This window comes from Oncorhynchus kisutch, linkage group LG13 (genome assembly GCF_002021735.2).
Source record: "Oncorhynchus kisutch isolate 150728-3 linkage group LG13, Okis_V2, whole genome shotgun sequence".
Taxonomy (NCBI): domain Eukaryota; kingdom Metazoa; phylum Chordata; class Actinopteri; order Salmoniformes; family Salmonidae; genus Oncorhynchus; species Oncorhynchus kisutch.
The window spans coordinates 69,264,203-69,280,334 of NC_034186.2; the positions used below are offsets into that span (position 1 = coordinate 69,264,203).

The 16,132-nt window shown below is 45.3% G+C and overlaps 1 protein-coding gene across 2 annotated transcripts in view; it reads right to left on the reverse strand.

Moving 5' to 3' along the window:
- Positions 1 to 1,925: 1,925 nt before the first annotated feature.
- The window catches only part of nphs1 (NPHS1 adhesion molecule, nephrin), a 53,965-nt gene continuing 39,758 nt past the window's right edge, over positions 1,926 to 16,132 (reverse strand). The window contains exons 15-30 of one of the 2 annotated variants that reach the window (XM_031787092.1): positions 15,917 to 16,089; positions 14,669 to 14,809; positions 12,248 to 12,388; positions 11,002 to 11,126; positions 10,396 to 10,558; positions 10,010 to 10,166; positions 9,429 to 9,580; positions 8,250 to 8,361; positions 7,875 to 8,056; positions 7,562 to 7,603; positions 6,602 to 6,727; positions 5,923 to 5,968; positions 5,149 to 5,281; positions 2,884 to 2,962; positions 2,605 to 2,777; positions 1,926 to 2,383 (exon numbers count right to left, since the gene is read on the reverse strand). In XM_031787092.1, the coding sequence (XP_031642952.1) occupies positions 2,261 to 2,383; positions 2,605 to 2,777; positions 2,884 to 2,962; positions 5,149 to 5,281; positions 5,923 to 5,968; positions 6,602 to 6,727; positions 7,562 to 7,603; positions 7,875 to 8,056; positions 8,250 to 8,361; positions 9,429 to 9,580; positions 10,010 to 10,166; positions 10,396 to 10,558; positions 11,002 to 11,126; positions 12,248 to 12,388; positions 14,669 to 14,809; positions 15,917 to 16,089 (2,068 nt within the window). In that variant the 3' untranslated portion in view covers positions 1,926 to 2,260. The other variant, XM_031787093.1, reaches the window with a different exon arrangement.

The window sequence follows — 16,132 nt, forward strand, 5'->3', positions numbered from 1 at the left end:
GTTCTGTTATACTCACAGACATAATGCAAACAGTTTTAGTAACTTCAGAGTGTTTTCTATCCACCCGTAATAATAATATGCATATATTCTCATCTGGGAAAGAGTAGGGGGCAGTTTACTCTGGGCACGCCTTTCATCCAAAAGTGAAAATGCTGCCCCCTAGCCCCAACAGGTTGGCAAACTTCGGGATGACATGCCAGCAACAAACGCTGACACCACACATCCAAGTATATCGGACCAAGTTATGAAAGACAAGCATTGTACTTTTGATTTACATAAAGTCAGTGTGGAAGAGGTGAAAAAATTATCAACAATGACAAGCCACCAGGGTCTGACAATCTAGATGGAAAATGACTGAGGATAATAGCAGACTATATTGCCAGTCCTATTTGCCACATCTTCAATTTAAAATTATGTCTGTGAGTATAACAGAACTGATATGTCGAAACCCCGAGGACAAACCATCCACCCCAAGGAAAATTCAGCCTACCACTGTTTTCAATGGCTGTCACTTTATTATAAGGCATAATCCTCTCAGATTGCAGTTCCTAGGGCTTCCACTAGATGTCAACAGTCTTTAGAAAGAGTTTCATGCTGTTTTTTGGAAAAATGAGCCAGAAATTGTTGTTTTTCTAGGTGGCTCCCAAGAGAACGCGTTATTTGGTATTTTTCTCCGGTAAAGACAATAACAATTCTCTGTGTTCATTTTTATAGTTTATTTACGTATTAGGGTACCTAAGGTTTGATTATAAATGTTGTTTGACTTGTTTGGAAACGTTTATTAGCAGCGTTTGGGATTCATTTTGTGTGCATTTTGATGGAGGGAAACTGGGTGGATTATTGACTGAAGCGCGCCAGCTAAACTGAGTTATGGATATAAAGAAGGACATTATCGAACAAAAGGACCATTTGTGATGTATCTGGGACCTTTTGGAGTGCCAACAGAAGAAGATCATCAAAGTTAAGGCATTTATTATATCACTATTTCTGACTTTCGTGGCGCACCTGCCTGGTTGAAATATGTTTTTCATGCTTTTGTATGTGGGGCGCTGTCCTCAGATAATCACATGGTGTGCTTTCGCCATAAAGCCTTTTTGAAATCTGACACAGCGGCTGGATTAACAAGAAGTTAAGCTTTATTTTAATATATTACACTTGTGATTTTATGAAAGTTAAATATTTATAATTCTGTAGTTTGAATTTCGCGCTCTGCAATTTCACCAGATGTTGGCCAGGTGGGACGCTACCGTCCCACCTGCCCATAAGAAGTTAAGAACAAGTTTATCTTTAATTCTATGTAAAACATGTGTCTTTCATCAAAGTTTATGATGAGTATTTCTGTTATTTGATGTGGCTCTCTGCAATTTACCCAGATGTTTTGGAGGCATTTCTGAACATGGCGCCAATGTAAACTGTAGTTTTTGGATATAAATATGAACTTGATTGAACAAAACATACATGTATTGTGAACATTGAGTCCTGGGAGTGTCATCTGATGAAGATCGTCAAAGGTTAGTGATTCATTTTATCTATATTTCTGCTTTTTGTGACACCTCTCTTTGGTTGGAAAATGGCTGAATGCTTTCTGTGACTAGTTGCTGACCTAACATAATGATATGTTCTGCTTTCGCAGAAAAGCCTTCGGTTGGATTTAACGAGAAGTGGATCTTTAAAATGGTGTAAAATACTTGTATGGTTGGGGAATTTTAATTATGAGATTTCTGTTGTTTTGAATTTGGTTCCCTGCACTTTTACTGGCTGTTGGCGAGATGGGAGCGTCCCGAACAATCCCAGAGAGGTTAAGAGTAGCTGCTGCTTTTTCACCTCTCATCTTGCTGGAGTGACATTTCCAGTAAAGGCTCTTGTTGGAGAAAGATTTTGGATATGACATGTATCTGTATAAAAACACTGGAGGCATGTTGGAATTGTGTATCAGTTAGGCCTAGGACTAGATTATCCTTGACATTTTATTTGTACAGTAGAGTATAGTCAATTGTTACTAAAAGATCTGTTAGAAAAACTCTGCATGTTTTGTTGCTTCGTCTTTTACATTTTACGTCTTTGGATCGACGGGAGGCCTAATTTGTATTGATTGACTGTCCCATAACATCACCTACTGTAAATATTGTACCTTTTGTAGTAACATTTTGATAAGTTGAAAGGCTTCCTATTCATATCGTACTCAATACCAGCACAGCACTAAGAGTTTGTATTTTAGTCTGAGATATTTTCCACAATCTGGAATCAAGGCTTAAGCTTCCTAAACTAACTGTCCTCTGAGCTCAAAAGGTAAATCATAGTCGTTTTTCTCTGGGCGTCGCTCAACCACCGGATCCTTCCTTCTGATTGGCTGCTGTGGGGCAGTCATGCCCCTCCCACTTCCCTGTTGGAGAAGAAAGCTGTGTCAAGAAGGTGAGAGACATGACCATACTATATAGCACAACTTGAAATAATTTTGATGCGAAACTTCCCATCCAATCTCTATGTTATTTGGGGAAAAATCAAGGTGATAAAACACATCTAGTCCAATATGTGAAACTATAAGGGTCATCACCCCTCAGGGATCAATAACTAATACTTTATCCCAGTGGGGGTTGTGCTGACCTGAGGGTAACTGGGTGGGGGTGGTCTCCACTCTCGCCTCTGCTCTGGTAACCAGGGGTCAAACTGGGAAGGAGGCAGTGGGAGAGACAACCCCAGCACATCCTGATACATGCCCCAGTCTCTCACCTCCTCATACTCATGGCCTATGGGCTCTAGTGGGTAGCAGCGGCCATCTTGAAAAAGAGAGCCAAAGAGGTAATTTGAAGTTAAACAGAGAAATGTCTCTTGTCTTTTCTCTTGTGATGTATTATTCATAGGTAGTATTTTGGTTTCTCTCACCTTGCCCTTGTGCTCCCTCGGGGTGGGGGTAGAGAGAGGGGTGGTAGTCACTGGTGGGGTAGTAGTAGTGGGAGCCCTCCTGGGAGGACAAAGACCATAGGTGAAAACATAGACAGATGCTGTACTGTACAGTCGTGGCCAAAAGTTTTGAGAATGACACAAATATTAATTTCCACAAAGTTTGGTGCTTCAGTGTCTTTAGATATTTTTGTCAGATGTTACTATGGAATACTGAAGTGTAATTACAAGCATTTCTTAAAGTGTCAAAGGCTTTTATTGACAATTACATGAAGTTGATGCAAAGAGTCAATATTTGAAGTGTTGATCCTTCTTTTTCAAGACCTCTGCAATCTGCCCTGACATGCTGTAAATTAACTTCTGGGCCACATCCTGACTGATGGCAGCCGATTCTTGCATAATCAATGCTTGGAGTTTGTCAGACTTTTGGAAAAGGCATTGTTCATCACCAAACTGTTACTGGATAGTTGGGAGAAGTTGCTCTCGGAGGATGTGTTGGTACCATTCTTTATTCATGGCTGTGTTAAAGGCAAAATTGTGAGTGAGCCCACTCCCTTGGCTGAGAAGCAGCCACACACATGAATGGTCTCAGGATGCTTTACTGTTGGCATGACACAGGACTGATGGTAGCGCTCACCTTATCTTCTCTGGACAAGCTTTTTTTCCGGATGCCCCAAACAATCGGAAAGGGGATTCATCAGAGATAATGCCTTTACCCCAGTCCTCAGCAGTCCAATCCTTGTACCTTTTGCAGAATATCAGTCTGTCCCAGATGTTTTCCTGGAGAGAAGTGGCTTCTTTGGTGCCCTTCTTGACACCAGACCATCCTCCAAAAGTCTTAGCCTCACTGTGCGTGCAGATGCACTCACACCTGCCTGCTGCCATTCCTGAGCAAGCTCTTTACTGGTGGTGCCCCGATCCCACAGCTGAATCAACTTTAGGAGACGGTCCTGGTGCTTGCTGGAATTTCTTGGGCTCCCTGAAGCCTTCTTCACAACAATTGAACCGCTCTCCTTGAAGTTCTTGATGATCTGATAAATAGTTGATTTAGGTGCAATCTGACTGGCAGTAATATCCTTGCCTGTGAAGCCCTTTTTGCGCAAAGCAATGATGACGGCACGTGTTTCCTTGAGGCTAACCATGGATGACAGAGGAAGAACAATGATTCCATGCACCATCCTCCTTTTGAAGCTTCCAGTCTGTTATTCGAACTCAATCAGCATGTCCTCGTCAACACTCACACCTGTGTTAACGAGAGAATCACTGACATGATGTCAGCTGGTCCTTTTGTGGCAGGGCTGAAATGCAGTGGAAATGTTTTTGGGGGGATTCAGTTCATTTGCATGGCAAATAATTGCAATTCATCTGATCACTCTTAATAACATTCTGGAGTATATGCAAATTGCCATCATACAAACTGAGGCAGCAGACTTTGTGAAAATTAATATTTGAGTCATTCTCAAAACTTTTGGCCACGACTGTACATGGTGACTCTGTAGGGAGACACATGACAAACAGTATATTTTGTTGCCTAGACTAGATGTATTGTATTATAACTCAGGGTTAGCTAACATCTCTGAGGAGAATTTGCTTGCATTAGATCCTATTCTAACAATAGTCTCTCTCTGCCGGTGTTGTTATATTCTACTTAACATTTTTCTGCAGGGTTCAATGCCTTGTTGGCCTTTTACAATGTGCAATTTCACCAGGATCGACGTGTATTTTGCATGCTAATTGTGGGCTATCGATCTCCCTTTCCTACTCTGAGAACAGCCAAAGGTGTTTATTAGTTTATCTCTCCTCTGTTTCCCTCGTTATGCCTGACTCCTCCACTTCCTCTCTTCTGACCGATCTCCCCCTTCCTTAATCCTTCCTTTTCTGCTCACCTCCCCACCTCTGTCTGCTAGCATCCTCCTACCTCTCATCCCTCCTGTTTTCTCACTTTATTCTTCTCCTATTCCTCTCTAAGCCCCTCCCTCTGTCTCTTTATTTTGTCAACTTCCTCTTCTCTCCCCTTCATCCACCACTCTACCTTACTGTGTTTTTCACTCTCTGTTATCTCCCTCTCTGTCATCCCCCTTTCCCCCTCTTTCCTCTCCTTACTCCCTCTTTCCTCTCCTTACTCCCTCTTTCCTCTCCTTACTCCTTCTCCTCAGTTGTGCAACTCACTAAGTATCCCTCTTTTCCCCCTCTCTTTCCTCCACCCCGCCTCTCCCCACCTCCTCCTCCCCCTCGCTCTCCCCTCACCCCAGCGTAGCTCTCGTAGACGCTGCTGTCTGGTTCTGATCCGCTGTCGATGAGGAGGGTGCGCTGGGCCGCAGGATTCACCAGTTCTCTGACCTCATACCTGGTGGAGCCGCTGGCAGTGGACACAGTGGACCTGGATATGACAGACAGAACAAAGCGTCTATCCTTCTCCATTCTTTTTTACTTTTCTGTATATTTTTTAATTAGAAAACACAGCATCACATCCCGACTACCAACCACCCACCCACATCCTCCCATCTCACTCTTTTATTTTTTTTCCTTCCCATTTTTAAATTAAGACATATCAACATCAGCCAATCAACACCCTCCATCCCATCACCCACCCACTCATCGTATGTCACTCTTTCTTAATCCTCAGGGAGAAAATAGCTACATACAAAGACATGTACACTACAGTACAGTGCACAAGAGCATAGCACTGTCAATGCCATATGGCGTATTGCATTTTAAGTATATTCGGATGTGACACCTGTATTCGCGCTGTTGCTTTGCCCCCTAATTGCAAAGTTAGACTGACAGGAGTGTCTGCTTTACTCTTTTGTTGCTACATTACATCATACAAAACGGGAGACTTTTGTACATCACAGGGTCCTGTAGTTTTGCTGTTGTGGGTGCTGGGTGTGGTCTGTCAGTAGGGCAGGGTTTAGGCCTCTGAGAGGGGATTGGACGTATAGTCATTTGTCTGTACCCACTGGACTGGATTGGGTGCTGACTAGCCTGGACACACAGAGACAGACTAAGATGATGACTCACCCATCTCCTTCACTCTTCTTCCCATCTGAAACACTGCCTTTACTCTCTGGAGAAGAGAGGGAAGGAGAGTGAGAGAGGGAGAGAGAGTGAGGGCAAGAGAGAGAGAGCGAGAGAGGGTGGGGGATGAATGGGTGGGGATTAGAAATTGGATAGGGGCACTATTGAAGAAGTAAAAGATATCTGACAGAGAAGGATGGATGAAGAAATAAAGAAGTGTGTGAGGACGAAGGGTGGAGAGGAGAGAGTGAGATGAGAGGTATGTGAGATAGGCGACCTGACAGTTGCAGGGAACGGAAACCGAGGGAGACAGATATAGAGATAACGGAAGTGAGGGATGGAGGGAGAGAGAGAGAGAGAGAGTGAGAGGGGGAGAGAGAAAAGATCAAATAAATTAGATGAAGGGAAAGATAGAGGGAAGAAGTGACAGTCTTGGAGGATGGTTGCAGAGGGAGGGAGGGAGGGAGGGAGGGAGGGGCAGGTGGGTGTGTTTGGAGGGAAAGGAGGAAGAGAAGAGATAAGAGGACACAGAGAGAGAAATAGCGGGAGAGAGAAAGAAAGAAAGAAATGAGAGATGCATTAAGATTCAGGCTCAACTCTTTGGTGACTTGGGCAGAGGTTTCTGAGACAGATGCAGAAGAAAACAGTCGCACAACCTTGACCATGGTATTGCCACGGTTACCTGTCTGGCCCCGCCTCTTCTTCCACCTCAGACACAGGAAGCAGCCCAGCCAGTTGAGAGCCAGCAGCGGAGCCCCGCCAACCACCGCCATGATCACAGTCTGATACAGTGACAACCCTCTTGTCTCTGGTTTACAAGAAAACCAAGAACAGGAATGAGTTGATCCACCATGATGACATCATAGGAAGCAAGATCCAGGAACAGGGTGTTCGGTTGTAAATAATTGTGGTTTGTATGATTAATAGCTTTTGTGTGATTAAGGGGAAGTAGAAAGAGGCCTTAAGTCTCTGGGGATGTTTTTGTATTGTAAGGTGATAGTAAAAGTAGAGAAAGGGGGTTAGTTGATGTTAGGGAGTGTGTAGTTTTAGATAACTGTCTGTTAGGGTTCTGGTGACTGGAAACCACAGATATTTTCAATGGCCTAAACAGCAACAAGATAAGAGGAAGTGGTGTCAACAGTGGTTGAGATGATTGAAACTCCTGGGTCATGGTTAGCAGCAAACCATGTCCTTAAGCTCCATGGAAAGTGCTGTGTGATGTGAGTGGAAAACTACTGATATATCATTGTATGGGTGGGAAGCTTTGCTGGGATATAAGATACGGCTGCACCACTCGATGGTGCAGCCATTACAGCTGTTGCGTCTTTGGTATTTAACAAGTGAACTTCACTCTGAGTTTTGACTCTTTTGTGGTAAATACGTTTATTGCATTATTGAGTCAAACTTATTAAGGGATAATAATAATCAGTATGTAAGCTGGTCTCTCACTTCCTTTATTGATAGAAGACTAACAGAAGGAAAGAAAGTAGCATTTATGACCATGGCTGCCATAACTACAGTACCATCACTCAAAGAGCACACATTTAAGGGCATTTGAGGTGCATACTGTATATTAACATGATTTAGCCAGCTTAGAAAATAGGTGTTTTCCATAGTTCCAATTTTTTAAAAGTAAACTTACCTTCCCCTAAGGGATCCTCTGCCTGGACTGCTCCTTCCCACTCTGGTTAGAAGAACCATGGAAGACAGGGAAAAACACATCAATGCTGTTCTAACGCTGCAAGATACACCTGGGTCAAAGGTCAAATGACATCCTATTCCCCATATAGTGCCAAGACTATTAATGTTCTACAAAATGGGGCATAGGATGTCATTAGAGACATAACCTGATCTCAACACCAGCTGGGCAGGAGTCCAAACCATCTAATGTCCGACCATTGTCCCTCTCCTAGCTTGGACCCAGAAGTCATGTTGTGAACTTGCTCTAGACTGACCCTCGGTGGTGATGGTGAGTACTGAGTTGTTGTCTGCGTAGCCGCTCTCTCCCATGGAGTTGAGTGCGTTGACAGAAAAGTTGTATGTAGTGGCGGGGGACAGGCCTGTCACAATGAAGATGTTTGCTCTCGGAGGGAACACATCCACGTAGAGGAAACTCACAGAGTCAGCCCAACGGTACCTGTCAATCAACAGTATCTTAGTCAGTACAGGGATGGGCTCTAACCTGACAGGAGTGAAATGGAATTGACCCTTGATCCAGACCTGTTCCTAATATCCCTATCAAGGATGTGTTGGTTGCTTATGAATGCAAAGAAGAGATCACAATATTTGACACATCATGTTCGGCCAAACTGTAGTCAATGTTCTATCACCTGACACGGAATCTCTGCTCCAAGCCCCCATCGAAGCCTGGGATCCATTCTAGAGTTGCAGAGGCATGGGTGAAGCTGACCAGGCGGAATTCTGAGGGAGGATCTGGTTGATCTGTGTGTTAGAGAGAGAGATGTAAGGTAAGAGAACGAGAGAGGGGGGGGGCAGAGAAAGGGAGAGAGAATTGGGGGAAAAACAGGGTGGGAAAAATTTCGAGAAATGGAAAGAGAGAGAGAGAAAGAAGGGGGGGTAGATTGAAGGGTAGGTGAAATAGGAGGATAGAAAGGATAAACAAGAGAATGACAGAGGAAGAAAGCAGATGAGAAGGAGAGAGTTCAGCACTAGAAGGAGAGAGTTCAGCACTAGAATGAGAGAGTTCAGCACTAGAAGGAGAGAGTTCAGTACTAGAATGAGAGAGAGAAGCTGTGCTTGCAGGCAAGCAGGCAGCTCTGTTTGCAGAGTAAATCATTTCCATTATCAGTTCTGCTCATAAGATACGAGGTTAGAGGGGTCAGTCTTATTTGGATCTGTCTTTTTTAAATCCAAACAGCGGCAGCGAGGCGGGCAGGGATAGAGAGAATACAGCCTTCTTTCCTTTCCCGGCCTTCTGATGATAAGGAATCATATAACATTTATTATCGCTGCGTCAGATTCATTATGAATATTCAAGGCAGTAAAAAAAAAACAGAGGGAGAGAAAAAAACAGCAGTGAATTTTGAATTGTATTTCACGCTTTAAAACATTAAATGTGTCCAATGGAGGCTAGCGGGCTCGCTGGGAGCAGGGGCCGTGTTGACATCGCCGGCGTGGGATACACTTGCTAGTGAGCCAGAGGGCGACTCAGCCTATCTGACAGAGCGAGGAATTAGAGCTATAGGCAGGGGATAAAGGAGAGATACTCGGGTGTCTGACACTGAGGACTGACACTGAGGACTTGCTCTTCCTACTGTCGAGAGAGACAGAACATTTTCTCTATAAGCTGGAGGGTCCTCCCACACTAATAAAATCCTGGACATGGCAGCACATACACAAACGCACAAACACTATGGATGTAGCTAAATTAGGACCAATGGGACTCTAGTAGTTGGCTGTAAAGTACGTGTTTTACATCATAGCAACATCCCTGGGCCCTGATGTCTGACTTAACCTTTGACCTTTTACCCATTCACACACACACATACTGGTGCTGAGCAGTTGGATGTTGAGTGTGTCTTCTCCCAGAGTGTTGTGAGCAGTGCAGGTGAATACTGCGTAGTCCAGCGCTGCACTCACATTCACCACGGTTACCGTGCTGGTGTGTAATGAGCCCTCCCTAACGGTCTTTTCCTGGTACCTGCAGTACACACACACACACACACACACACACACACACACACACACACACACACACACACACACACACACACACACACACACACACACACACACACACACACACACACACACACACACACACACACACACACACACAATATGGCTATAGGGCAGACAGCAGGCACTGTGACAGGTATTTGCATAGGGAGAGGCAAAGTCCCAAATTAAGATTTAATGGTGAGATACTGAATGAATGTATAAACTATGGAAACTAATCTAGTTATCCACCATCATGAATATTTTGCCACATTCTCATGACACAGTAGTTTAAAGTTTCTACATTGTTGGGGATATGTGTGGCTATGTTTGAGTACGTGAGCGTGTGTGTGTGTGGAACGGGGAGAAGGTGAGAACCAGATGGAGAGTGAGGGGTGGGATGTGCTCTCACCTGGGGTGTATGAAGTCTATGGGCACGCCATTTTTAGCCCAGGAGAAGTGGAGCCGCGGGATGCCCTCTCCCTGGCACACCACCTCTGCTGTTCTGGTGCCATCCCCTCTGCTCGCCACCTTATTCCACTGAGCCCCCTTCTGGAGCTCCGGCATAACTACACAGGAAAGGACAAACACACAGCCAGAGATGTTCACATTGTACATGTACAAACAGAAATGGATAGACAGAAACATGGAATACAAGCAAATTAATACAGATATGCATAGACATAGTGAATGGTGCCACACAAACAAAGACACCCACAACACTTTTCCACTCCGTTGCACCCATGATGTATACACACTACATGATTGATAGATCTTGGTAGAGCTCGTTAGACTCACAGCGCACCACCAGCTGGACTGAAACGCTGGCAGGGGGCTCTATGTTGTTGTCGGCAGTGCACTGGTAGCGTCCGGCTTGTGCCCGAGTCGCCCCTTGGATGGTCAGCTGCCCAGTGGCCTCATCCTGGCTCTGCTCCCCCATCTCCTCCATCTCCCCCTCACCCTGAGGAAGACAGGGATAGCGGCAAATGAGAGGAAGACAGGAGGACAGCATGCACATCTTCGTACACCCCCACCCCCTCCTGTGCAAGATCAGTACAGGTACTCCAGGGGGAGCGGAGAGAGAGAGAGAGAAAAAGAGTAAAAGAGAAAAAAAAGAGAGCAGTAGATACAGGATAGAGAGCGTACGTTGATGAATGTGCCCTTTAGTTGCCGCGCCATAATGAAAGCAATTTTTCTGGATTTGGGCCAAGTGTGGAGCCGGGAGCCGGGAGAGGTGGGGCGTAAGGATAGTTAGATCCGCTGAAATATGGCACATCTCTGCATTTAAGAGGGGGAGTGATAAACGGTAAGAAATGGTCAAATCAAAGAAAGGAGGCCAGATAAAGGGAAATCAAACCAGGAGAAAGGAGAGGTGAGATGAGATGGGGATATGGGGGTTCTCACCAGCCATTTCCAGGAGAACATTTCAGTGTTGATGATGGGGTTGGCATCTGCTACACAAAACAGGTCTGCTGTCTCCCCCACGTCCACATACACTGGGTCCTTCTCCATCTTCACACTAGGGGCATCTGGGGAGTAGACAATAAGAAAGTAGGATGAGAGAAACAGTAGGAAAGTAAAATTCTACTTTAGAACTTAAGGAACAATCAGTCACTCACCACCCACCGACCTCCAACTCTCTCTCTAATTCTATTCTATTCCATTCTATTCTATGCATCACTGATCCTACAGACACCCTGTACATACTGTAAATAATGACCTTTCTTTAAGTGACCACTTTATATGAAATATTTGCCAATCAATTTAACCCCGGTATGTTTTAGAACTGTCCCAACCCCCTACTGTCAGACACCCCTGCCCAATTCAATGTCCCTAAATTGGGCCACATCACCCTGGAGGTTACCCATTGCATGCCGCCTGTCCTCCACTTTAACTTTGAGCGAGACAGAGGCAGGGAGGGTGCAGTCATCATGGCCCACTTTCCCTCCTTCCATCCCTCCTTCAGTCAGTCACTATGTCCTGAATACAGCAGCACGATGACTCCATCAACATACTGTAGTGTAATCCCTTTCCACCTGACTGTGTGCTCTTCTCTTCCTGTGGGTACCATCTACTTATAACAGTAGTGGCATCATTGCCCCAGCGCCATTGTCTGTGCTCATACACACAGCACAGTGATGGAATCACCAGAGACACTTACGGCCTTCTCACACACCACATTCATTTTAACCAGGAACAACATTGTTAAGTGGGCTACAGCGCCACCCATTAAAGCTATTACAATCCTCTATACATTATGGAAACCTCCAACTGTCAGGTTCCATCGGATCAGGACAGCGCTGTTCTGTCTGTCCATTAGGCTTGTACTGTACTGTAGGTTTTACTGGAACATTCAGACCTACATTCAGAACAGTGCGATTGTTACATCATTGAGAGGGCAGTGGGATGGGGATGTGTCTGTCGGTTGGTTCAAGGTTGTGACAGAATTGGTGTTTTTGGGTATACAACACTAGCATGTAATGTAGGTGGCTTGATGAACCACACTCGCATGAGGACCGAGTAACCTTGCCTGTCCTGAGTCCTGAAGACTTGTGTTCAATCCCTGAGCTAATGCCTAGACTTGAGTTCAGTGTTCTAACATGGTGTTGAGGTGAGTAGACAGACCAGATTCAACGCCAGTGAGACTTACACTGTACGTCCAGAGTGATGGTGGTATTGTCAGACCCCACCTCGTTGGTACAGTTCACAGTGTAGACCCCGGTGTCTCTCCTTGTCACATTCCAGATCTCAAACGCTGTGCTCTCAGTAAAGTGGTACCGAGGATCCATTTCTGTTCATAAACACACACACACACACACACACACACACACACACACACACACACACACACACACACACACACACACACACACACACACACACACACACACACACACACACACACACACACACAGCCATCCACAGCCACACAAAAATATTCATTATAAATGCATAAACCACATGTCCCTAAGCCACTCATGGCTTATAAGTGACATCTAATGCTATATTATTGATTGGCCTGGCAAAATTCCCACAGAAACAACAACCCATGTGTCAGACCACCACTGTACCACAGCACCCCTCCTTTAATGGCTGGGTAACCCCTCCGGGAGGTGGGTGCAGTGGTGGAGGTTGAGGTGGGAGGTTAGGGACAGGAGTGTGGTCGCTGTGGCCCGATGACAGGGAACTACAGACTACAAAGGGAAGCACAGCCGAGAGCTGCCTAGTGACACGAGCCTACCAGACGAGCTAAACATCTTCTATGCTCGCTTCGGGGGAAATAATACTGAAACATGCATGAGAGCACCAGCTGTTCCGGAAGTCTATGTGATCACGCTCTCCGCAGCCGATGTGAGTAAGACCTTTAAACAGATCAACATTCACTGGATTACCAGGACGTGTACTGCGAGCATGCGCTGACCAACTAGCAAGTGTCTTCACTAATATTTTCAACCTCTCCATGTCCAAGTCTGTAATACCAACATGTTTTAAGCAGACCACCATAGTGCCTGTGCCCAAGAACACTATGGTAACCTGCCTATATGACTACCGACCCGTAGCACTCACATCTGTAGCCATGAAGTGCTTTGAAAGGCTGGTCATGGCTCAACATTTACACCATTATCCCAGAAATACTAGACCCACTCCAACTTCCATACCTGTCCAACAGATACACAGATGATGACATCTATATTGCATTCCACACTGCCCTTTCCCACCTGGACAAAAGGAACAACGTGAGAATTATATTTATTGACTACAGCTCAGCGTTCAACACCATAGTGCCCTCAAAGCTCATCAATAAGCTAAGACCCTCGTACTGAACGTGTCCATCTGCAACTGTATCCTGGACTTCTTGACAGGCCACCCATAGGTCAGGAAGGTAGGCAATAACACATCGGCCATGCTGACCCTCAACACTTAGTCACCTCCTGTACTCCCAGTTAACCTACAACTGCGTGACCACGCATGACTCCAACACCATAATTATGTTTGCTGACGACCGACAACGACAACTTATAGGGGAGGAAGTTAGAGATTGCAAGAACAACAACCTTTTCCTTAATGTCAACAAGACAAAGGAGCTGATCGTGGACTACAAAAAACAGAGGCCAAGCACGCCCCCATTCACATTGATGGGGTTGTAGTGGGGCTGTAGTGGGTCTAGAGCTTCAAGTTCGTTGGTGTACACGTCACTAAGGATCTATCATGGTCCACACACCAACACAGTCGTGAAGAGGGCACGACAACATCTCTTCCCCCTCAGGAGGCTGAAAGGATTTGACATGGGCCCTGGCTGCATCACCGCTTGGTATGGTAACTGCTTGGCATCTGACCGCAAGGCACTATAGAGGATAATGCGTACGGCCTAATGCTCCCTGCCTTCTAGGACCTCTATACTAGGCGGTGTCAGAGGAAGGCCCTAAATATTGTCAAAGACTCCAGCAACCCTAGTCATAGACTGTTCTCTCTGCTACCGTACGGCAAGTGGTACTGATGCACCAAGTTTTGAACCAACAGGACCCTGAACAAGCCATAAGACTGCTAAATAATTAGTTAAATAGCTAACCAAATAGCTACCCGGACCATCTGTGTTGACCCTTTTGGCACTAACTTTAAATATGCTACTGTTACTGTTTATTATATGTCACTTTATTCCTTGTTCCATGTACATATCAACCTCGTACGCCTGCAAATTAACTCGGTATCGGTACCACGTGTACAGTGTATAGACAAGTTATCATTACTCATTGTGTATTTATTATTACTTTTATTATTGTGTTTTACTTTTCTATTATTTCTCTATCTTTTTTCTCTCTGCATTGTTGAGAAGGGCCGTAAGGAAGTAAGCATTTCACTGTTGTTTACAAAGCATGTGATGAATAAAATACAATTTGATTTGATTTGAACGAGAATCACATCAGGCAGGTTCACATTGCTGCCCGACCTGCCATGTTCTATTTAGAGCATGAATGGCGGCTGATACGAGCACAGTTGCTGGCTCAGCTGTAGAGTTGGCTGGCTATGTAGAGATACCACAGGGAGCAAGGACGAGAACAGGGTGGATCACCTTTGTGCAGCTCCTCCTTGCGGTAGAGCCAACTGCAGGAGACGTCATCTGGATTGGCCGAGACCAGCAAGGGAAGGATGGCTGTATCATCCTCCACTACCTGTATCTTCTGGGGATGGTCAGGGATGAACTCAGGGGGATCTGACACACACACACACACACACACACACACACACACACACACACACACACACACACACAAAGGGAAAAAAACATACAAGCGCAGACACAAAGAAACCATGTCAGCCATGAAAGGCGACAGCAGTGCAAATGAAAGAAAAACCTGTTGAGAAGCGGTGTCCACCAATATCACAAAAATACTGAATTCACACAGGAGGCCGGGGTGAGAGGGAAGGAGAGAGAGAGGTAGGTAGAGAATGAGGGCGGGAGAGAGGTTCGGGATGGAGGAAGGGAGAGGGACAGGCATTAAAACACAGAGTGACAGTAGTGTTGTCCAACAGCAGCTGCACACAAACACACAGTGACATTCCTTCATGCTCGCACGGAGCAGCAGGCTTTGAAGAGCTGGCTGGCTACAGCCTGCGAAACAGCATCAAAGAATAACATGGCTGTGCTGCAAAGCACACACACAATTAGAACAACACTGCCGTAGAGCCTGACTAACCCACAGTCACAACAAAGGAATACAGTAACACACACTTATACACGCACGCACACACACACACACACACACACACACACACACACACACACACACACACACACACACACACACACACACACACACACACACACACACACACACACACACACACACACACACACACATACACACACACACACACACACACACATACACACACACACACACACACACACACACACACACACACACACACACACACACACACACACACACACACACACACACACACACACACATACACACACACACAAACACACACAAACACAGAGAACATCCCAAACACACACAAACAAAACTGCCTTCCATGCACACTATCGTGTCACATTACCTTCATGCTTCAAGCCTCACACACACCAGCACACACTTTCTTTTTCTCCTACTCATAACTGTGCACACATTTTCACTACTTTATTTGGATCCCCAGGGAAAAAAATTAAGTATTCACAGTGAAACAAATAAAATATTCACAGTGAAACAAATAAAATATTCACAGTGAAACATATAAAGTATTCAAAAGCTCTGTATAACACACAGAGAGAAATAGACACATGTATACAACCCACACAATCTTCACCACTCACAGAGGACGTTGAGCTTGTAGAAGGTGTTGACTCCCTCAGACAGCAGAGAGCTGTAGGCCTGACAGGTGATCCTCTGGCCATGGTGCTGGGAGGACAGGGGGAGGGACAGAGTACTGCGTACTGATATGCCCCCAAACGTTGTGTTCTTAGGAGGCAGATCCACCCCTTTCAGCCTGGGAAAGGGAGAGATGAGAGGAGAACATTTGGCGGGTCTAT